At 49.7% G+C, this 23,742-nt stretch overlaps 2 protein-coding genes and 2 pseudogenes across 2 annotated transcripts in view; all 4 read right to left on the reverse strand.

Moving 5' to 3' along the window:
- Positions 1-806, reverse strand: part of LOC144093683 (uncharacterized) — a 28,148-nt gene extending 27,342 nt beyond the window's left edge. The window contains exon 1 of the mRNA XM_077627270.1: positions 616-806. Coding sequence (XP_077483396.1) covers positions 616-676 — 61 coding nt within the window. The 5' untranslated portion in view covers positions 677-806. The remainder of the gene's footprint in view (positions 1-615) is intronic.
- Positions 807-6,552: 5,746 nt separating this feature from the next.
- LOC144095325 (cullin-3 pseudogene) lies at positions 6,553-8,769 on the reverse strand (annotated as a pseudogene).
- Positions 8,770-15,326: 6,557 nt separating this feature from the next.
- Positions 15,327-15,489, reverse strand: LOC144095704 (U2 spliceosomal RNA; annotated as a pseudogene).
- Positions 15,490-18,264: 2,775 nt separating this feature from the next.
- On the reverse strand, positions 18,265-20,345 carry LOC144094771 (uncharacterized). Its single transcript, XM_077628678.1, has 2 exons — positions 20,139-20,345; positions 18,265-18,732 (listed from the first exon to the last, which is right to left on the reverse strand). The coding sequence occupies exons 1-2, from the start codon at positions 20,308-20,310 to the stop codon at positions 18,323-18,325; spliced, it is 582 nt and encodes a 193-aa protein (XP_077484804.1). The 5' UTR covers positions 20,311-20,345; the 3' UTR covers positions 18,265-18,322.
- Between the last annotated feature and the right edge of the window lie 3,397 nt (positions 20,346-23,742).

The following is a 23,742-nucleotide window of genomic DNA, read 5'->3' on the forward strand; positions in this document are numbered from 1 at the left end:
AATGCTTTGTGCTAATAAACCAGGCGTACTATTTCGAGCGAACCTTTTACTGCAGCAATGATCTGAACCATCGCAGCGTCAACATTGCCGTAACAAATCGAAGCCGAGTCTGTTTTCATCCTATGAGTAAGCCTCGCTCCTACCTGCCCAAACGGTGGACACCAGTTACTACATAGCAGCATTAAATTGGCGAGGTGACCAAGAAAATTTACTGAACGCAAGGCACACACAAGCTGGCTCATTCTAACATACAGCAATTAAGAACTCATTGAGGCTCAAAACACCGTTGCAATGTTATACGACTGCTGCAATCACCCCTCAAGTGCAGACGGAGAAACTTCTCAGAAACACTTTCACCTTTGTCAATCAACTTGCACGCAGCACGCAAACTACGAGCGGCTACAAGATCGTGTAGAGCACTTCTTTTTTTCGTAAGTAAGACACTGGCGGGAAATCGTTGTTAATAGTTAAACACTCAAGAAGCAACATTACTGATCGTTGACACTTGAGTTCAACGCGCCTCTTTAGAGCCGCTGGCACGAAGTAAACAACGTTTGACCGCGCCTTACAGAACCACAAACCGCCTCACCTGATCAGTTACAAATATCTACTTACTACTTCCAAAAAGCAGGAAAAGCAGAACGCAAACGTAAGTCCGGTCTAACTCCGGGTACATGGTGGTACGAAATGCGTTTGTTCAATGACTACCTGTGCCGTCAACGCTCAATTGCACAACACTAGAAAACAGTGACCACTGACGTTCAAAACATGACGTCCATCTTCCGAAAACGCGTTCAACAGCTGACGCCATCTACCGTTACATGTGCAAACCATACAGTTTCACACATGACCGTCAGCCGGCGCTTGTTAACATTTCTAGACTATGGACCACGGGGCTAGGGACCTTCTAGCTAGGGACTGACGACAACGGAAGAGACGTCATAGCGTCAAAAAGATGGTCTTCGTTATTTTAATAGTTCAGAAGAGTTAGGTACAGGCTTGGGTGCAAAAATTAGCCTATTGCTCTAGCGGCCAGGTTATCAGAACTAGCAAAACGGCTGCCTTGGAAAAGGCCCAAGAGCACAGACCTTTGGGCGAGTTGGTGCATTGCAAACATATACAAGCGCAAAAAAACAGGGACAAAGAAGAACTGGACAACGCGAGCGCTTACTTCCAACTAAAGATTTATTGACAAACAACAAATAGGCGCCTGTCTGCCGTACAAAGTCAGCGCAGGTTAAAGGACCATCGATGTACAGCTAGTGTTTTTATGGCTTATTCAACTAAGAATAAAATTTCGTGACAGAAAGTTATTCTTTAAAAGCGGACTGGCTGCGTTTTTACGGAGGAAAGACGCTAACGCGCCCGTGTGATGTGCGATGTCAGTGCACGTTAAAGATCCCCAGGTGGTCGAAATTATTCCGGAGCCCTCCACTACGGCACCTCCTTCTTCCCTTCTTCTTTCACTCCCTCCCTTGTCCCTTCCCTTACGGCGCGGTTCAGGTGTCCAACGATATAAAAGACAGATACTGCGCCATTTCCTTTCCCCAAAAACCAATTATTATTATTAAAGTTATTCTTTCTCCAGATAGGGTTCAATGCTCAGTGAAAATCGAAAAAAAAATCCCTTGGCCTAGTCGCTTGCTTTTCCGGACTCAAACTTCGCACAGGGGTGGAATTTGGTGATAAGTTTTGCTTTAAACTTTCTTTTTTCTGGGGAAGTGTGGGGGGGGGGGGGGGGGGACATGCCTGATTCAGTAAGAATTAATCGAAAATCATCGTCTGCTGAAAGGAAGACCAAAACAAGCAAGCTTTCGAAACAATGGTACTGGTAGTGCCATCTCGAGGAACGAGCCTGGGAGGAAGAGCACGGAGGGAGGGTGTGGCTGCGCGGCTGGTTTGAAAGCTCTTTCTCATATTCTTTAATCACAAAGCATCCCAGACCTTGCCACCTGGGAAGGGCTGATCCAGAGCCACGACCCGGATCAGCAAAGACTGATCATCCGACAAGCGGAGACAGCTTACTGCAAGACTCTCTCCGCTGTCTCCGGTGCTGAGTGCCGGCTGGGAGGCACCCCCTCCTGATTGCTGCGCCCCGACCGCGAGACCCCACGATGTCGGAAATAAAGTTCATTCATTCATTCATTATCAATATTGGGCCAAAACTATTTTCTCAGAAGATAAGGCGGCTGTTAGGAACTTCAATAAAGGCCTAATTTCCAAGCAGGCGGCCAGTCTACTAAGGAAGCACCCGCTAAACCGGAATGTTTCAGTCATCTGGGTTCCAGCTCATGAGGGTCTACCAGGCAATGAGGCTGCCCAACACCTCGCTCGAGATGTATACACCCGAGTGGCCGTAGAGACCCCCGCTACCCGGAGACAAAGACCCTCTCATCACCTACAAGGAGCTCTCTGAGACTCCCAGACTAGGCCGAAGGATCTATCCACCACCAGATGGGTCCCTAACACCCTCAGAATGTCGGGCCTGTCGAAAAATTCAGGCCAATCTCTTCTCCCCTTATGTTACTCTGCGCAATAAGCTTAAAGGCGACCCAGAGGCTTGCAATCTCTGCTACGTGCATCTGAGTCAAAATCATTTAATCTTCCAATGCCCCGAATCTCCGGGAGCTAAACAGACTGATATCCCCTTGATCAAGTTGCCTGCATGGGAGTCCTACATCCGCAGCCAAAATGCGGATGCACAAAAGATCGTCCTACGCCTGGCGGTGGAGGCTTACTCCAAGACCTTCTCTGCGGCCACGGCGCAGGAGGGCCGGCAAGGGGGAGACATTCCCTCTGGCTGAGCCCCTGCCCCGAGGTATATGTCGGTGTAAATAAAGTCTGCTTTCTCTCTCTCTAATCAATATTAGGAACAGAAAACATTTTTCGCACACGACTGTCCCCTTCCTCCACTTTGCGTTTCTCCCATATTTTTCTCCACTGCCTCCTTGCACGCTAGAGCTCTAGTTTGTCCAGGGCGCGTGATGGCGCTACCAGCAGTGTCCTACAGTGCCGCGGAAGCTCGCTGCTTTGCTTCGTTGTCGCCGCAGACTATGGAGATTTCCGATTCATTAATTTTTAATCGAATAATGCAAGTACCCCACCTCTCCTGTTCCATTAAAGTCTCTCCTCCTCCTCATACTCCCACCCAAGCGTAGTATAAAACAACTGTCCGCCAGATTCCACCCCTGTGCGAAACTTGAGTCCGAACAAGCGAGCGGCTAGGCCGAGGAAAATTTTTTTTATAATGCGCGAGCATTAGGGGGGACATGTCGCGGTAAACAGTGAAGCCTTAAGGACCTGCCCATCGGCATGCATCGGCAAAATCACGAGTGCTCACTCACAAAAGTTTGGTCAACCTACGTACGCCGGGCTAACTCAAACACACACTCTTGGCTCGGGCTCCCTCGAACTCATGAACTCAAACTAATTTAGGCTCACAGCTCACTTGAGCTCTCTCAGAATCACCAGTCATCCGGGGTCAACCACTCATATATAGCGACTCCCGCCTCAGACTCACGGTTCATCTAGGCTAGCTCACTCATTCAACTCTGGACTCATAGATCTGGACTCCCTCAATTCGGTCGACTCGCGACTCACATGGACTCACTCACTTTGACTCACGACTGGTCTGGACTCACTCATTTCGTCTCACAACCAATCTGCGTTCTCTCATTCGGACTCACTCGGACATTTAAGCTCTTGACTAAACCAGGCATACCTTGGGTGAGCCATTAATAGCGTCAGTCATTAAACGGAAAGGCCCGTACCCTGGGTTTAGCGTCGTAGCAGCAGTACTAGTCAGCGTAACCGGAAGGTTAACTATGGGTAAGGAGGAAGAGGAGTTACCGTGGAAGCAGCAGAGAATGACGAGAGGAGTGCAGAGGGATACGCAGCCAGAGGGTGGACAATTTCGCTGACTCGGTCAACAAGGGTCGCTCGAAGTCTTCCTCGTAGACCGATCTCGAATTAACGCTCAATTTTCCCAGCATCTGGCAGGCTTCCTTGACTGACAGCTTGTCGACGACCTCACCCTGGCGGTCGCCGGCTCATCGTTTGAAGCAGATTCTCTTGCAGCTTGTCCCGTATATGTCTCCGTTTCGCGGTATACCTCGCTCCGGAAGAGAATCAGCCCGAGGCTTTGGATGCTCCACATGCTGGCACGTATTGCTGCAGATAGAAAGCGATGTTTTTGATCTGCCTCATTCTTGACTGATGTTAGTTCCAGGCTCTATTTAGAGTCTGCAGGAAGGCGTCGTGAGCGGAGGTCAATACAGGTGGACGAACCTTGTTCACCAGGTGGTCCATCACGGCTTCGCGCAGTCCACCGTGGAGAAGCGCCCTTTGATCCTGGACCATCATGTCGTAAGCACTAGGGTATAGATCACTGCCCGCCCTTGCCCTTCTACAGGATGTCCTAGATGGCCCTCCGAAGGGGATGCCAGACGTTCTCGCGGTGCCACTTTCGCCCATTGAATGCGATATGGAGGCGTCCTTAATTCGTGAGAAATTCTTCTGATGAAAGGCTTATAGGCTACTCAAAAATCGTGTATTTAATGAAACCGGATTTTAAAAAAAAGACAGGCTTCATACGGGTCCAAGTTGCGGCGAACAGGGTGTTTCAGGGTCTGTTTACTGCCGAAACAGGTTTGTACTGGTCTGGTTTATAGCTCCAGTTGATGATATCTGGCCGCTATGAGATTGAACAGTTCAAAACAGCACCCTCTCAGTGTCCATTCCGGTTATACTGAACAGGTTTAGCGATTTAGCAAGATTATACGTGTTCTGTTTAGCGCTCAAACCGGAGATGCGTGACGGGGTATTTGTACACTAAGAAATAATTTTCTTTTTCCTTCAAGCTTTCAGGTAACCCGATGACTCGATCGCTCTTTAGCCAGCTCAATCAACGTAGCGGTACACCTTCATAACAGTGATTTACGAACAACTTGCAAAACCAAAGTGACAGAAAAAACGTACCTTTTCGTGAGCAGCATGAAAAATACGCTCGAGGATACCGAAACACAGCGGACATTATAGAAATATACAAGGGTCACTGGATGGCAGGCTATGTAGTGCACAAAGTAGCTACGGCGAATGCGCGCTTTCTGGATCGACCTGCGGAAGAAACGGTGCAAAAACAGCGATATGTGTAAAAGAAGCTGTGGTGTTGGCTGGGGCGGTCGAGTCAAAGGGGCCGAGACTCAAAGCCGACCGTGACAGAAGAGCCGGACGGCAGAGAGAGAGTGTATCGACAAAAATTTGTAGGCTCGGATCACGTGCACAAGAAACAGCCACACACATAAACAAGTATGAAGACAAGAAACAAGCAATACAAAAAAAAATTACTAGCATGGTATGAACCAGACCCTAAGAAAAAAAGTGGACGCAGATGACGTCAAGATCCAAGAAACCAGCCACGGTTGGGGTTGCCACTTTAATTTATGTGACACGTCCCGAAAACCCTTAGCTAAAAAATTAGGGGAAGATTTAAATTTAACACGAAAAACCCCATTGCCCCAACATTTTTTGATGAAGGCGGCTGTTAAGTGGAAGCCCACAGGGCCGATGCCCCCCTTCCCCCCCCCCCCCCCCCGCCCCTGTTGCCAGGAGCGGTAATACCCGGGGGGAAATCGAGGAATGTACGTCGAGGCGTGACGCCCGCGCTTAGGGTGAGCTGCGGCAATAATTCTTTCTGTTCCGGCGCCCAGTTATCCTTGTCCCGCGGAAGACATTCCTTTGCTGTCAACGGCGACGGCAGTTCCGATGCGTGGCAATCGGTGGAATGCGCATGCAGGGAGCTGCGTACGCGGAGTCACGCGCCCTGCACGTTCCACCAGGAGCGGGGTTCACTGGGCTCGGACCGATGAGCCCTGGGCTCCGCCCACTTGCACATACGGTGCCACTGCACTGCGGTTGGTTAAAATTGGGCGAGAACTAGATTACTCAAGCTCCGCCCAATTATCGAAGGGGTTAAAACCCGTGGGAAACAACGACTTTGGACGAGCGCGCCGAGTCTCAAGCTCGGCCATTTTTTTGCAGCCTTTTTAAAACAGCTTTTAAACTGCCTTATCATCATTATTTTTTATTTCGGTCCCGTCTTTAATAAATAAGTTTTGTCTCTAAGAAGTTGGAATTGCTGCCCCAACCGGCAACGTGTCGCCGGACGAGCGGACGAAGGCCTGAAGTGCTCTTCGTACCGCTAACCGCCGATATTCGATCACCGGCCAGCGTGCCATCTTCACTCACCGCTCGCGAGGAGCAACGGACTAGCCCAATCCGGCCATCACATCAGGAGGAGGGCAAGAAGCTTAACTGCAGCTCAAGAAATGCACGATGCAAGTTAGAATGCCTATAGCCAGCTGGTGCACTCCGTAAACCCGCCCCTGCGAAAAATTGGGATGTTTTTAGACTATACATGGAAGCCGTATCAGCTAGCGGCTATGCAAACAAAAAAACAGGCTTGACAACGGATATTCGTTGAGTTTATTTTGAAAAGGAAATTTGGTCACCGGCGGGAGCGGACTCTAGCTATATACGAGCGGCGTCCACATATCATGGCACGTAGACGTACACCTCGGCGTTTTCAGGAGCCCTTTCCAGGTATTCACGCTCTATGAGGGCATCGATTCTTTTCTTAACGGCCTCAGGGTTAGGGGTGAACCTTGCGCTCAGCAACTCGGTAAGCTTCGTGAGAAGCTCGCTGAGAGAGAGCCTTTGTTCTGACTTCATGATCCTCACAATGGCGGCATCGGTCACAAACCTTCGATCTTCGACCACGTTGCGCGTAGCACACTCGTTTCCCTTCGAATCGACCCCTTTCTTGGCGGCCATATGGAGTTTTACTTTGTTCAGGTCAGATGTGAAAGTTTCGTTCACGGCAAACACGTGACCTGGCCCGAAATCGTTTGTCGGAGGTTCCTTGACGAGGATTCGCTGGGCGGCCTTGCCTACTGTTAACGACTCCAAGGCGTTCACTAGGTTGGTCTCGGGGATGCCCGTCTCGGAGGCAATGTCCTCGTACGTGATCTTGTCGCGGCTGTTGAACAGCATCAGCACGCACATCTGGTACGTCGACACCAGAATCGCGTATTTTCGTGGCCCGCTCAGCTGAATAGGGAGCGCCGACGAAGCAGATGGCTCTTCTGGTGGATAGAACACCGCTCGCATGTCCACCCAGCCCAGCTGTGGCTGCAAATCCAGCCGTCGATCATTGTACTTGGCCAAGTAGAACCGCCGAAACGTCCGAAAAGCGTCTAGGGGAGCAGTGGGAATATTGCATCGCTGAGTAGCCGCACGGAAAGGCCAGAAGCCCGTTGTGAGCACGCGTACATTTAAGTCCAATCCATGTAGTTGCAGTTTACAGGAAGCCACGGCGTTCTTGAACTCCTCTGCCATGGTTCTGGATAGAGACAAGTCTCTCAACATGGCCTCAAACTTTGAGACGAACACAGCACCGAACTCAGCCTTGAGCTTGTTGACCATGGTACCCTCGGCCTCCTGCGACACGATTTGGTTGAGCAACAGCCGCTTGCACAAGGTCTGTCTGTAGAAATTCTCGAAAAGGTCTTTCTCGTGCAGGAACCGTACGAACACGATAATTTTGTCTAACAGCTGCTTAATCTCTTGCTCAGCCATTCCTTTTATTCCTTTCCTCAGCATGTCATCCGCAAACAAGGCCACATACTCGGGCGATTTACGGTTCAGGCTGAGGATGTACTCAAAGTCTGCACTGATGATTTTCTTGACGAGGAACTCGTCATTGAAACAGGTATTCAGAATGTGCTCATAGTGATACTTAAGATCAAACAGCTTCTTAACTAAGCACAGCGAGTCTGCTTTGTCGCCATCCTCCGCCATGAGTGATCTGCCCAGCCCGCGTAGGTAGTTACTCACACACTCCGTAACTGCTCTGCGGCCGTTCTCCGCACGGCTGAGCAGCCGAAAAATGCGTGTGAGGTCCCCCACCCTTTGGTTCTTCAATAAGGCCACGACGCCTGAGTCTTCCTTCGCCACGATGGAGTTCACATGGCTGGCAACCAGCTCCTGGAAGACCACTTGCTGGATGAGGCGCTCGGTGCCGGGGCCCAGGCAAAGCTTTGCCCGCTGCGACTCTTCGTTCATACGTTGCTCTGCCATGTCGATGTAGTCGATCGCACTCTTTTCCGCCAACTGCTTTTGACTTTCGAGAGCATAGAATTTAGCTGACTCGGCCAAATAGGGTCGCTCGAAGTCTTCCTCGTAGACCGATCTCGAATTGACGCCCAGTTTTCCCAGCATCTGGCAAGCGTTCTTGACTGATAGCCTGTCGACCATCTCGCCCTCGCGATCTCGACTCATCGTTTGCAGGAGAGACTCTTGCAGCTTGGGTAGTATGTCTCCGTGGCGCGCTACTTCATCGCGGAAAAGAAGCACCCCAAGTTTGTGCACGCTGCACACTCTGTACCGCGGCACGTGCACCTGCTCCAAGTACCTGACGATGTCCCTTATCCGGTTCATTCTTGTCTGATGATCATTCCAGGCTTGATTTAGGGCCCGTAGGAAGGCGTCGTGAGGGGAGGCCAAGACGCCTGGCCGAACCTTGTTCACCAGGTGGTCGATCACGACTTCACGCAGTCCGCCGTGGAGCAGCGCCCCTTGATCCTGGACCACCATCGCGTAGGCACTGAGGTATAGATCTGCGAATTGCCGCCCGCTCTCGCCCTTCTCCAGGATGTCCTGTATGGCCGTCCGCAGAGCATGCCAGAGGTTCCCGGTGCCGCCTTCTCCCATCGTATGCGAAGGCTATGGAATCCGCACCACCTTGGCGGCCTCCTTCGAGGAGAACCAGGCCAAGACGTCCGCCCCTAACGCGCTCGAACGCTCGTCTCGAGGCCACTGCACGTCTTCATTCTCTTCCGTGCATGTCCGCGTTCCCAATCAGTGCAGCTTCTTTTTTTTTCGAAGGGATAATGTGTTATGCAGGCAACCGCAGGCGGGCACAACCAGGAGACAATGCCCACTGTGGAAGAGACGTGCTTTAGTTTTAGTCTTCGCTCCACAGCACCACGAGGCAGGGGCAACCCGAAAAAAAATTGGACAGCCATTATCCCCGCAATCATGCACCAGTGCGCCAATGCAATGGCAGTGCTTGTGGTGTGATCCGCGCTGACATATGTGATCCGGGTCAGCATTCTCAATACGATATGTGGAGTACATACGCGTCTTACTGTAATACCTGTCCTGAAATAAAGGCATAATATAGTGGCGTGAAGATTTAGCGGAACGGCACCGTGCGTCAAGATGACCCAGCAGAACGGCGACAGCGTTTTGCAACTGGCGTCGGCACACACCCAGGAAATTTTGACGCGTTCGACCCCGGTACCGGTGCGGCGTGGCCTTTGTACCTCGAAAGGCAGGAGCTGTATAGCGTTGCAAACGACATCACATAAATTGAGCAAGAGCGGGCCGTACTGAGCACAGTTCGTGGCGCAGCAACCTAAGCAGCAATACGTTCTTTGTGCTCACCGACGCTGCCTTAAGCGACACACTACGACGACACTGTGTTGAAATAGGAGACACGCTTCAAACCGAAGCCGACCGTTATCGTTCAACAGTTTCAGTTCGGAAAACGTGAGCAGTGTCCGCGGGAGAGCACTGCACACCACGTCGCTTAACTTCGCCAACTGTCCGAACACTGCGATTTCGGCTCGACGCTGTACGACGTGCTCCAAGACAGGATGGCCTCCGCAGCGAATCTCTGCAGCGACAGCTACTTACCGAGCCGAAAATAACTTTCACAATGGCCAGAGAGAGAGAGAGAGCTGTAGCAGCAGAATATGCCCACCACGAAACCGAGAAAATTTAGAGGACGCTACGCAACGAAGTATTCTTTCTTCAGAAATATTGCGCTGCCCCTGCTAAGCCTAGCTAGCAAATCGAACGCACAACGCGGCAGTGGAACGCGGTCAGGCACCAAATGTTTTCGCTTAGGAGGCGATCACGAAGCTCACGAATGCCCGCTCCGGTATGCGCAATGCCATTTCTGTAAATAGCCGGGACACATTGTGAGGAGTCGCCAACGTAAACTTAGAGCGAAGCAAGCATTTCCGACGCGTAAGCCAAGGAGATGGGCGAAAGAACAGCTGACGTTTACGGAATCTTCCAAGTAGCGTCTGAGCCGGCAGTTCGAGTTTGTCGAAATCAACGGACAGCCCATTGAGACGGAACTGGACTCGGGAGCTCTGTGCTCCGTGCTTGACGAGAGGACTGTGAGATGTCTGCGTCTGCCAAAACGCGTTAGAGCCGTGAGAGTTGAGACTAAGCGCGTACAATAAGCAAGAGCTGCAATATACTTGGCTCCATGACTGCCCGGGTCAACTGCGTCTAGTCGTTATCAAAGGGGGCTGGAGTTAGACTGGAAGGGTCTGGTTCATGGCTCTGGGGAATGAGGTCAAGATCCGCAACTCATAAAGTGGAACGCTGCTGCAAAAGTATGCCAAAATTTTCCAACCACGCGGTTGGGAAAGAGTAACAAACCTATCGCGCGGGTGGAAATGAAACTAACTGCCCAGCCAAAGTTCTTGAAGTTCCGTCCAATTCCATTTGCTCTTCAGCCGAGAATTGAGGAAGTCCTGGACAAACTTGTCAGACGAGGAATCTTGCAGCCAGTACGGCATTCCAAATAAAAAAGTGGTAGGGTTTTATGGGGTTAAAACGAGTAGACGCGCGAAAGCATGCGTTCAGTCTGGTTGACTCATGGTTTTGCTTTGTGTTTAGCTTAACACGAGGCGTGATCGGTAGCGGCGATAGCATACCCAACAAACACAAAACCTCCTCAAAATCTCCCAGAAAAAGCCCATCAGGACATTTGGAATCTCCCCAGGAGGTGCTCATTTTTCCCGAACACATACAAAAGACGTCCCCACAACTAGCCGTGCCTAAAAACTTGTGCATCCCAGGGAAAGCCCCAAAATGTTAATGCTCGATTTCTTGGCTCTGGCTCAATAAAATTATTTCTTCTTTTTCATGCATACTTCAGGCATTACACATATGTGCCACATATGCTTACTTCATACATTTTATCATAACACAAGATCACGGCACGCTCTACTAACCGCCCCACTACGAACGTCCTCCCGGCTTAGTCACGGTAACCCGATAGCACGCATCAGTGGCCACACGTCAGCTTACAACAACTCATTTTTCCCCAACGCAATAGCACTATGGAATTCACTGCCTAACGACATCGCTGCATGCACTGATCACAAAACATTCCGCGAGAAAATAAAAATTCACCTCACATAAATCTTGATCACTTCTGCGCTCTTTTGTAGCGAGTATTGCTTGACATATCTTTGTTAAATGATGTATCACTTGCTGGAAAACCCTGATATGACTACAACACCTTTTATGTTTGTTTGTATGTTTGTTCCTTTTATTGTTATGCATGTTCCCATCATCGCCGTTGGAAACCAATATGCCCCCCCTTATGTAATGCCTTCGGGCCTTTAAGGGATCAATAAATGAAATGAAAATATGTGCCAAATTTCCGGCAAATGCTTACGTTACAGGTGGTGTAATACATCTGTCCACTGGCGTGAATGCATGCTGGCTCAGCCATTCGGACTTACCTGTTTACAGGAAATGTGCTTTAACAAGGTGAAAAGTTGGGCTGGTTGGTGCAAGATCTTGTGACGGGAGCAGCGCAGCACGAGACAAAGAGAGAGGTGGGACACGCCACTGACTAACAACCAGATTTTTAATGCACGTTCGTCGAATATATACATCTCGGTCGTATAAGAAGGAAAGGAAAGAAGCATGAAAAACGCATAAGATATGCACGTGGTAAAATATTAAGACATCGCACGCAGATAATCAATTTCTCTGGCACAAAGCGCTATTGAAGGTATGCTGACGCATACGTCGCTCTTTTGTCGGATGTTGAAGGCTTCTTCAATCTCCCTGGTCCGTTGATCAAAATATGACGTGATGACCATTGTGTTGCTAAGCTGCGGAGCACATTCATGCTCTCTGCAATGTTTTGCTACTTCACTTCTGATGGCGCCCTATAGGGACCTTTTGTGCTCTCGAAGCCGTTTATTCAAACAGCGCCCTCTTTGACCAATGTAGGTACATCCGCATGACAGAGGTATTTCATAAACCCCACTTATCGCACATTTCACATGTTTTTTTCCGGTGTTTTTCTTGCATTGATTTTTTCTTTGCTCGCTGTTGACTTTGGTGCTCAGGCTTCTTAACTTGTTGGGTGCTGACATCAGCACTTTTACGCTAGCTCTTGCGCCTACCTTTTTGAGACTGTGGCAAATGCCATTCATGTAAGAAATGACCGCGTACGGCTTCCTTTCTTCGGATGTAATTGTGACATATTCTCTGCCTCTAAGTGCATGCAGAATCCCTTCTGCGACACTGGATAGCAGTCTCGTCGGGTAACTTGCTGCTTTCAGCCGACGGTTCTGGGTGTCAAAACTGCCTTGAACTTCATGAAGACCGGATCTCGTCAATGCGGCTCTAATTGCTGTTTTTTTTTACCCCCGCTTGATGACCTTCGAGTGCGCAGATGTGTAGGGGAGCAGTTCCTTCTAGCTTCGTGGTCCGTACCGCCAGCATATGTGAGCGCCTAGAAAGGTTAGCGTCAAGTCAAGAAATCGCATAACGTTGTTTTCTGGGAGTTAACTCGTTATTTCTAGTCTTAGTTCTTCTAGTCTTTCTAGTCCTTAGCAAAAGCAGCAACGAGAGCCGCATTGACGAGATGCTGTCATCATGAAGTTCAAGGCAGTTTTGACGCCCAGAACAGTCGGCTGAAAGCAGCAGGTTACCCGACGAGACTGCTATCCAGTGTCGCAGAAGGGATTCTGCAAGCAATTAGAGGCAGGAAATACATCACAACCACATCAGAAAAAAGGAGGCCGTACGCGGTCATTCCTTACATTAATGGCATTTCCCACAGTCTCAAAAAGGTAGGCGCAAGAGCTGGTGTAAAAGTGCTCATGTCAGCACCCAAAAAGTTAAGAAGCCTGAGCACCAAAGTCAACAGCGAGCAAAGAAAAAAACAATGCAAGAAAAAGCACCGAAAAAAAGTGAGATGTGTGAAAAGCGGGGTTTATGAACCTCTGTAATGCGGACGCACCTATATATTGGTCAAACAGGGCGCTGTTTGAATAAACGGCTTCGAGAGCAGAAAAGGTCCTTAAAGGGCGCAATCAGCACTGAATTAATATCAAAACATTGAAGAGAGCATGAATGTGACGTGCAGCTTAGCAACGCAATGGTCATCACGTCATATTTTGATCAACGGACCAGAGAGATTGAAGACGCTTTCAACATCCGACAAAAGAGCGACGTATGCGTCAGCATACCTTCGATAGCGCTTCGTGACAGCGAAATTATCTGCGTGCGTTGTCCTAATCTTTTACCACGTGTACATCTTATGCGTTTGCCATGCTTCTGTCCTTTCCTTCTTGCAAGAGCGAGATGTATATATTCGACGAACGTGCATTTAAAATTTGTTAGTCATCGTCGATTCCCGCATCTCTCCTTTGTTTCATGCAGCGCTGCTCCCGCCACAAGAACATGAAATGTGCTAGAATTTTACACCACAAAGGAAATATGAATTCAAAAAGTCGCCCGATCCTGCCCATACAACAGGAAATACTAGCGCAATATGATGTAATTTCAGTTTAATAGATGTGCTCTTTGCATTTAAATGAATACAAACAGGAGACGCATTCGTATGCACCATTTAACACATAATGCACGTAGGACTACGGCACCAGCATATAATTATGACCAAATTTTTCTCTACCCCTCAGAAATCTGATAAAAATGAAGCAATAAAAACATAATACAGGCTGAAAATTGATGCACCTAAAGCAAATATTCTAAAGGGTACAAAAGCATGTATGCACACGCAAAAGCAAACGCATGTAAAGAGCAACCTGGGTGCCAAAAGAAAAGACGAGATGGGCGTACGATACAGATACGCGGTTCCAGGTCCCGGATTTTCTGCAGGTGAAACCTCCCCCTCGCTTTGCCTCTCGCACGAGCCCCGGAGTAAGCTTCAGCGACGTGTTATCAAAACAGGAAGAAAAAAATTAACTCTACTTGGCGAAAATAAAAACTGAGCATAAACCAACATACCTTGACGACGTTTCCAATGGAAACCCGGGGGTGAAATAAAATGCTGCAACTATATATATATGAGTTCAACGCAGCCTTCTGTCCTGCGCCTTCTCACGGCACAGCGAACGCTCGAACATACGCGTTACATCCTCGTTACAGCCCCGTTTTATTTTCTTGTGACTAAGTGTGGAGATAAGACTGCTTGCAGCCGGATGGAAAGGGGGGACGTCCTGAGGTAGGAGCCCTGGCGCGCCGCACCCATGCTATACAGCAGACCACGCGTGCGGCACAATACGGCGTGGGAGGCGAGATCAAGGTGATCAAGGCGCAAGTAATCCGGTGGGGGTGGGTTGGGAGTCAGCGACGCGAACACAACACAAACTATACCACTGCGACAGGACGGCAATGTAGGTAGACAAGGTTAATCCATGGGCACTCGCAGCAAGAGTCTGGTGGGCCTCCGAAGATCTCTCCCGCCTATGACCGCAGTGGACGGCTACGCTGCCACCAACTACACGCCACAGTCGTCGGAGGCGCTGAAGAATGCAGAGTGCGTGCCAGGAGTCGCCCATTGCCTTTAAATCCGCTGCCGCGAACGACGCCTGGAATAGCGCCATTATGGTGTAGGGCCGTGAATTAAGCTGCGCAAAGGACTCGCGACGCGCCGCGCGCCGCTGCATCAGTTGCAAAAGGAATTATGTGGGCACGCCGAGGTGCGCGGGAAAGCTGCCACGAATCCGTGGCTACGAAGTTCACGACAGCCCAGTGATGAGAGCAAGAGCTGCCGTGCGCTGGGGCTTGCGCGCGAGCGGCTAGGGGCTTCGCGAATACGTGTGCGTAAGATGGATTCCGTCCAGCGAGGAAGCCGGGCGAGCGACGGGAGGCCATTACTGCGCCTCTGATAGACAGCGGCGCAGCGAGGACCGCTGGGAGTCGGAGATGCCTTCAGGGACCGCCGCACCGTGTTGAAGTTGGAAACACTATAGAAAACGGGCACGTTGGTTACCGCCGCTTCCGGCGGTGCGATGAAAGAGCAGATCGCCGTCGCCTGCCTGCCTGCAGCATGTCTGTCTGTTGCTGCCACGAAGAAAGAAAAGGAAAGTGCACAGGCCTGCTCACTGGCTCAAGCCGAGCCACAATCGCTACCACGTGCAGATAGAAGGAGAGTTGAAAGATGGGATAGAAAGACAGGATAGTACAGACGCGCTAAAGACAAGGCCAATCCCGGAGGAAGTGCAATACCGGGCCAACCGGTGGCGGGAGTGAAGCATCCTTCAAACTCTCCGCCACATTTCCAAAAATAAGTCCAACTTGGACCCGTAACAGATACTCTACGGGGTCCGGATATTCGCAGCGGTGTGAGGAATGAATGAATGAATGAATGAATGAATGAATGAATGAATGAATGAATGAAAAACTTTATTGTATAAGGGTTATTTCTCGCAGCGTAGGTGGAGCCCTCAGTCCAGGGCCCCAGCGGCCTTTGCAGTCTTGCGAGCCCTGTCGATCAGCTTGAGCTGCTCTTCAGACTTCGAGCTGGACAGCGCAGCCTCCCACTGCTTCGGTGTAGGTGTGTTGTTTATCGGCGCTGCCTGCATTTTCTGACAGGCCCATGTAACGTGGTAAAGCGTTGCGTGTTCACCGCATAGCGGGCATTTGTTTTCATAAGTGGATGGATAGATTTTGCTGAGTAAACTCAGATTTGGGTATGTAGTGTGAGGAGAGGCCTGGGCGTACCTGCAGCATGGAACCGACGGCCCACGAGAGAGAGAGATGCGGGGTTAACTGCACTTCCTTCGGCTGTTCGAAAGAAACTGATCTCTCAAAACGGCGTGCAAGAGCAAAACCTTCTCTTCCCCAGGCTTTTGGCGCGAGGGAGAGAGAAAAGGGAGCGAGAAGTCAATTTGTATTTTTTGTTGAAAAGCATTGGTCTCAAAAACGTTCCCCCCAGTTACTTTTCTGGGACCAAAATGCTATATATGATTTGTTTTTGTTTCTGATTAACACCCTCGAAAAACGTTTCTAGACCATTAGTGGGCACACTGCCCTTTTCTGTGTCCTGCCTCTACGGCCTGGAAATGTTCGATAAATGTTGCACTGGGACTGGGACATTCCATCCTTTCTGGGCGCACATGGGGAGGAACGTTGTTTACACGGTATATAGTGCTCTCTTGAAGCGGCCAGCGCAGCTGATCTGTTCGCGCCGCCGCGGGTTCGAAGCACAGTCGCATGCAGGAATAATTTTTATTTCTCCAGGTTGGCAAAGGTCATCTTTAATTGGTTAAGCTTTACACAAGATTCTTGGTTGGAACCGTGTTAAGGTCAACCTTAAGGTCAAGCTTCGCACAAAGAACTTTTAATTGGTTTTTGGCGAAAGGAAATGGCGCAGTATCTCTCTCATATATCGGCGGAAACCTCAACCGCGCCGTAAGAGAAGGGATAAAGGAGGGAGTGAAAGAATAAAAGAAGAAAGAGGTGCCGTAGTGGAGGGCTCCGGAATAATTTCGACCACCTGAGGATCTTTAACGTCACTGACAAAGAACAGCACAGTTAGAATCAGTGGTGATTATGAAAGTATGGTAAATCTGTTGTTCAGTGGCACACTTACCCCTTGCCGACACCAGAAGAACTATGTGCAAAACTCATTTTGCGTAATTTTTCCCAAGCTTGATCATGATCATATCTAACTGACAGTAGAGGGAACAGCTGTCTTGCAGGCCATCGCCACGAACCATAGTCTGTTTCGTGTCACGTGTCTTCCAGTTGGAGTTGCAGTGGCAGTTGCGATCTTCCAGCGCTACATGCATAAGCTACTCCAACGCCTTGATGGCGTTCGAGATTTCCTCGGTGACATTGTGGTAGGGGGAAAATGTGAAAAAAGCACAACTTGCGTATATAGCTTAAAAGAACGTCTTGCTGGGCAAGTTGGTAACTGTACATCTTTTTGGTTACAGGCGCGAAAAAAGACACAACACAAGATAGAAAGACGGGACGGAGCGCTTAAAGAAGCGGTGCTACAACGAATCCAGGAGAATTGCGTTCGGCTGAACAAAAATATTGAAAATTGGCTTTTGGGGAAAGGAAATAACGCAGTATCTGTCTCACATATCGGCGGACACCTGAACCGCGCCGTAAGGTAGGGGATAAAGGAGGGAGTGAAAGAAGAAAGGAAGAAAGAGGTGTCGCCATGCCAATTTGGCACTACAAACTTCTATCACAGCGCTGCCTTGCAGTTCTTGTGGCTAGGATCCGCATCGGCTTAGGTCCGCAATCGTACAGCGGGGAGGTTCGGTGAAAATTCGGTCGACATAGAAGGCAGACTTGCAAGTGGCATATGCTCCCCACAAATCCGGGCCTAGTAAAACATCCTGAAAAATCAAGGCTCCTCACCCCACAGCCGCCGGCCAGCAATGACTGGTGGAACGTGCCGAGGCGGTGACCACTACATATGCGGCCACGGACTATACGGCCTCAAACTAATCGGCACGCACACCATTTTCTACAGTAAAGACGTTCATTCAGCCATTCACAACTTCAGACATCCATTTCACTGATGAGGCAAGTAGGCTGCTTCTGTAATTCTTGAACATCATCGCTGCTCCCTCATTGGCCTGTCTTCCAGCGTTTCAATGGAAGATTAAAGGTGTTTTGAACGAGCATCAGGTGCGCATTTTTAAATGGACAGTAAGAGCTGATTGCTTATAGCTGGCTGTAAATTTAATAATACAGCGACACATCTATAAATTCCGCAGCGCAAACGCCTGTTTACGGAATCAATTAAATCCTTCCTCCTCTATTCTAAATGCGAGTCGTCTCAACATACTTTTCTTTCTGCACATTCATGTTGATAATGTCGCAGTATACACTAGCTGCGGCGCCTTGGCGGAATTGTCTCCAGCTGCGAAACACAAATCTGAGGTACAATTGGACACAATTGAAGAAATACGCAAGTCTTTGTTCACATCATGCACTCGTGCTTTCAGGAGCTAAGTATATTGTCCTGAATACCAGCACGGTAAGCGATGATGGTTCAGCGTGATGCAGTTCTTTATTGCCGCAAAAACCATGCGCAATTCTCGTCGTATACGTTACACAATATCACGACCTACAGCACAATATCTATAATTATAGAACTGTGAACCATATATCATGGCCACGTACGCGCACGATGTACTCCAGGAGGCGTTGTGTTCTCCCTCGGCGTTCATGGCCGCGACGATGCCTCGGGGACAGGCCTGTCCGAAGATGCCGTCCCGGTGGTGGGAGCACCTGCCGCAGTCACTGTTTGCGGCATTGCAGTGCCCTCATCGTGCAACTGTCGCACCATCAGCTCTTCGGGAAAGGGGCCCCGGACGAGCGGTCGCGACGGTTCAAATGAAGGGTCCTCACCCATGACGTTGCCCAGAAAAAGGATCGGCACCAGGGTGATCACAGCCGCTGCGGCACCGCCCAAGAGCACCAGTGGCCAGACCAGCGTCACCGCCCTGTAGCAGACCGAAGAAGAGGAGGTGGAGGGAGGAACCAGTGTCGCCGCCGATCCCTCATGCTTGCCGCTGCCACGAGAAGATGCTACCGTCGAAAGCGTCGCATCGCTGACTATCCGTGCGGCGGTGACTGAAAAAAAAGGAAAAAAAATACAGTGAACGCACTGCTCATTGTATTCAGGCCACCGAGACATCCCTTGAAAGCCCGAAAAGGACGGTTAAAAGTGGCTCTGAAGAATGCCTTTGTTAGTGTACATCGAGAATTACTGAAAGATTGACGCGGCAGGGCGAATTGTAATGCAGAGGACATAGTTGCAGAAGAACGGCAGATTGGGCGAGTTGGAAATGCTCCATAATATTAAAACAGCGCTCAGCAACAAGGACGAAGAACGAAGGGAACACACACAAAGGCGCTGATCTTACAACTCCAGAGTACAGAGTTGTAAGATCAGCGCCTTTGTGTGTGTTCCCTTCGTTCTTCGTCCTTGTTGCCTAGCGCTTCTTTAATATTATGGACATAGTTGCGTAGACAACAAGGCGCCACCATTACTTGTCATGTGAAAGTGACGACAGTGACATTTTATTCCTTGCTAAGTTTGAACAGGTCTGTTTATTTCCTTATTTTCTGATGAGAATCGTTCGGCTACAGTAAGACGCAGTGCTCAATCCCGATTGCCTCTTTTCCTTCCGGTTATTTCTGTGCCATCATTGAAGGACTATGGTGTCACTGAAGCGTAATGCGCAATCACATTTCTTCCAGTGTTATGGTACATGGAAAGGCCTGTGGAATTCAGAGTCATCGCATGCTCCCAAATCTTCAGGAGAACCCGAAAAATATATTTTTCTTGTCCACATACGGCGAATACATTATTTAAGCCCATCTGCTTCAAGTTTTCACCACCCCGTGCTTTTTCGCACATGGACACGATATGCGTCAGTTATTTTCTGCACGCGCCATTCGCTTTTCAACAGCTGTCCACTTGGCAGATGAGGATAACGGCTTTGTTATGGCAGTTATACTAGTATAAAAGCTATGGGTTATTTGCTTCGAAAGAATAATAATAATAATAATTGGTTTTTGGGGAAAGGAAATGGCGCAGTATCTGTCCCATATATCGTTGGACACCTGAACCGCGCCGTAAGGGAAGGGACAAGGGAGGGAGTGAAAGAAGAAGGGAAGAAGGAGGTGCCGTAGTGGAGGGCTCCGGAACAATTTCGACCACCTGGGGATCTTTAACGTGCACTGACATCGCACAGCACACGGGCGCCTTAGCGTTTTTCCTCCATAAAAACGCAGCCGCCGCGGTCGGGTTCGAACTCGGGAACTCCGGATCAGTAGTCGAGCGCCCTAACCACTGAGCCACCGCGGCGGGTACTCTTCGAAAGAAAATGTTTGTGAAAAAGTGCGTGTACGTACCACCATGTATGCGCGCAAACACTGGCGTCAAAGGATACCCGACAGCTCCCGGTATTCCGCGTATTTTGCGCCGTGTCGGTCGTTGTTTCTAGTGAACTAGGCAGAGCTAGCAAACGCACCCACTACGGCGAACGCTGCCTGATGTCCAGATCGCGGCTGCTCACAAGAAGGCGCGCCGAGTGACTCCTCGAAGGAGCCGACGGCGGCGTCCCGGTGTGAGCGAAGAGACTGCGAGGACCGCACCAGCTGGGACGTGGAACTAAACGGCGCGGCGATGCCGGCGACGTTCATCCGAGAAGAGCCGGTCCAGGGCACCCACTTCGTGCTGTGCTGCATAGCTGGCTTCTTCTCCTTCCTCTGCCTCTTGAAATGATTCGAACACCTCCGACATCCTAACGCCCAACATTCATCACGTAAAGTCTTTATACCTTCACTGGAGCTGGTTGATCGGTTGTTCTCGTTTCGACACGACTCGACGTACACTTTTAGGTACGGCAGAATCTCAATAGCTCTTGAAATTACACGAACATTTTCAAGCCACTGCACAGCGGAAAACTTCATAGGGAAAATGTTGCTCCCGGTTATGCATGCGTGTTCAGCGCGTCGGGCAGGTGCACATTTGAATAAGTTGTACAAAGCACGAAGAAATTCCGCGAGTTGCCAACCTGTTGCCGCGTGTCCAGTTTTGAAAGCACCTTTCACAACATGAAGGCCACAGCTACCAACTTCGAGAATACGACGACCGTCGCTGGATTCACAAAGTTCTTGTTTGATCTCACGAAGGAACTTTATATTTACATTTGGCCCATCCATTGGAATGTGAAGAATTTTTGATCAGGACAGTCCATCTGTGGCAGTTTTAAAAGCGGACACCAATTCTTCTGCCCGCGTGCGCCCGGAAAGCATGACGTCAAGTAGCGCGTTTTCACGCTCTGCTCTGCATCCGACCAAAAGCGAACCAACACGTCCATTTTCTCTTTTTGTGCAACTTTGTTTAACGATTCGTCAAACGCCACGACAAAGTGGGAGGCTTGGCTTACTTCCGACATGAGGTTCTCCTTGAAGAAAGGTGCGGAGCCACAGACAATGGTACAGCCTATACCTTGTGTTTAATAATAATTGGTTTTTTGGGGGGAAAGGAAATGGCGCAGTATCTGTCTCATATATCGTTGGACACCTGAACCGCGCCGTAAGGGAAGGGATAAAGGCGGGAGTGAAAGAAGAAAGGAAGAAGGAGGTGCCGTAGTGGAGGGCTCCGGAATAATTTCGACCACCTGGGGATCTTTAACGTGCACTGACATCGCACAGCACACGGGCGCCTTAGCGTTTTTCCTCCATAAAAACGCAGCCGCCGCGGTCGGGTTCGAACCCGGGAACTCCGGATCAGTAGTCGAGCGCCCTAACCACTGAGCCACCGCGGCGGGTGTTTGCCAAGCTCCATTTTCTTGGCTGTAACTGATGATGGGAACATCAAAGGGAACACAGAAGCCAATGCCGCGGCAGCACGGAGCGATATGTGCGTCATAACAGCGTTGAGGAACCACATCATTTCAGCATTTATGACCTCGAAGTCATGCTGAAAGATATCCTGTGCTGTACGACCTGGTTGGACGTCTGTCGCAGTTGTTGAAGCACTTGAAGTATGTGCAGAAACGGATGGCACTGGCCCGGCATTGGACACAACAGTGGTACGCGGTGTCAAAATGAGGCTACAGAGGGTGCCCTGGCTCCGGTAATGGCCAGTCGGTGCTTCTTACTTTCAGCGTGACTTGTCACCGCTCTTCTTCCCATGTTGCTGAGCGAAAACTGCTTTCTGCATAGCGCAATGTACGCTGCGTTTGGGTTACTTTCGATGGGCCTAATCCAGGCTGCAAACTGGCAATGTTTCGAATTCGTCCAGTCCGGGACGAAAGTGCATTTGAAGACCGTCATGCTTGACATCTCGCACACAGCTTGCATGCGGCACCACAGCAGTCATTAAAGCTAAGTCGGTTCAAAACAGCGCAGCAATGTACGGACAGAATTAATTGCTTTCCTAGCGTCGGCAGATCGCGAAAAGGCACGAAACTATATCCCTTTCTCCCAAAGCTGCGCCGCCTGCATCGCGTGCAGTACCCCCTGCGGCAGAAATGGACGCTTCCATCAAGAAGATGCACAGGGAGCAAGAGTTCATTTGGGAATATCGCAAGTTCTCATAAAGTTTTCTACCGCCTTGTTGGAGCTGTTTACTCGGAAACACAGGAAAATAAGGGGAGGCCACTGGCCATCGAATAGCGCACGTGCGAACCGTAGGAAGCGCGGTAAAGTGTCCGCTTTCGACGTGGTACGCTTCGAAACTGGAAGCGCCGCTGGCGCCGCAAAGCTTTTTGCCGCCTTGCTGGGATGCTCCACTTGATAGCACAACTCTGGAGGCCAGCGGTCGCTGAGGAGAGGACGCGTAACGCAGCACTGGAGAATCCGTGCAATGCCAGTCCGTATTGTTTACACGAGGCAGAATTATCGCGACTTTTATGTAGAACTGAAGCTAATTTTCCCTGATATAAGCACAAATCCCCTGAGTTTTTCCAGATTATCCAAATTCCCTGAGCATTCCCGGTTTCCCCAGTTGGTAGACACCCTGATATGAAGGAGGGAGACGCACACTGCCTTGTGAGGAGCTCAGTAATAGGCAGGATAACTTACAGCCTGCCCTACTATAACCTCACTAAGGCGGAGAAGGAGAAAGCAGATGCTATAATCAAAACGGCTTTCAAAACGGCCCTACAACTACCAACGAACAACCCAAACGAAACAATAAAATAACGAACAATTATAACAATGAAAAGAACGAAAAATAAAGTGTCCCTGCCCGTGCCAACGCCAATAATGCAGTAGCAGTGGTCACATACCATAGAGAAAGCGTAACCTCCAGTGCATCAAGGTCCAAAAACTCCGTCACAGATGTAGAAGAAGCCGCCATCATTCTTGCAATCCAAGATGGCAGGAAATCAAGGAAACTGCTCACAATTCTCACTGGCTGCCAAACAGCATGCAAAAAATTTTCAAAGAGGACAGATCGGCAAGAGTGCCTACCGCATCCTGACCAACCAAAAGAATGAGCAAACAGAGTTTACCCAAACGATAATCTGGGTACCAGGACAACCTGCCGCGGTGGCTCAGTGGTTAAGGCGCTCGTCTACTGAGTCGCAGTACCCGGGTTGGAACCCAACCACGGCAGCCGCGTTTCAATGGAGGCAAAACGCAATAAGATGCCCTGTGTGCTGTGCGATATCAATGCATGTTATAGATCTCCAGGTGGCCAAAATTATTCCCTACGGCACCTCTTTCTTCGTTTCTTCTTTCACTCCCTCCTTTATCCCTTTTCTTACGGCAGGGTTATAGTTACAGCGCCATTTTCTTTCTTCAAAAAACAATTTTCAATTCTTTTTTTTTTACTAGGACCCATAGGGATCACAGGCAACCTACACACGGACTAGCGGCCCAAGGATACGCAAGCTACCGGGCAAACAATTAGGGTAGCCCCAATTCCCAAAAATATGGATCCGAACCTGCACAAAGAGCGACGGGAGGCTAGGGCACAGTATGTGCAACAGAACCTAGCCAACAAAGAAAACATTACGTACACGGATGCGGCTGCATACGGAAGAACTGGACAACATAACAGAAATAGAGCGGTTGCAACGGCAATTAATCATGAGCTCAAAGAAATAGCCGGCGCAACTC

The sequence above is a fragment of the Amblyomma americanum genome, chromosome 6 (assembly GCF_052857255.1).
Source record: "Amblyomma americanum isolate KBUSLIRL-KWMA chromosome 6, ASM5285725v1, whole genome shotgun sequence".
In the NCBI taxonomy this organism is placed as follows: domain Eukaryota; kingdom Metazoa; phylum Arthropoda; class Arachnida; order Ixodida; family Ixodidae; genus Amblyomma; species Amblyomma americanum.

Bases quoted from the DNA above. Each gene is read 5' to 3' on its own strand.
- LOC144094771 (XM_077628678.1), bottom strand. From the start codon at position 20,310: ATGAACGTCGCCGGCATCGCCGCGCCGTTTAGTTCCACGTCCCAGCTG. The intron at 18,733-20,138 runs GTGCGTTTGCTA...CTTTTTTTTCAG, and splicing joins GGCAGCGTTCGCCGTAGTGG to TCACCGCCGCACGGATAGTC.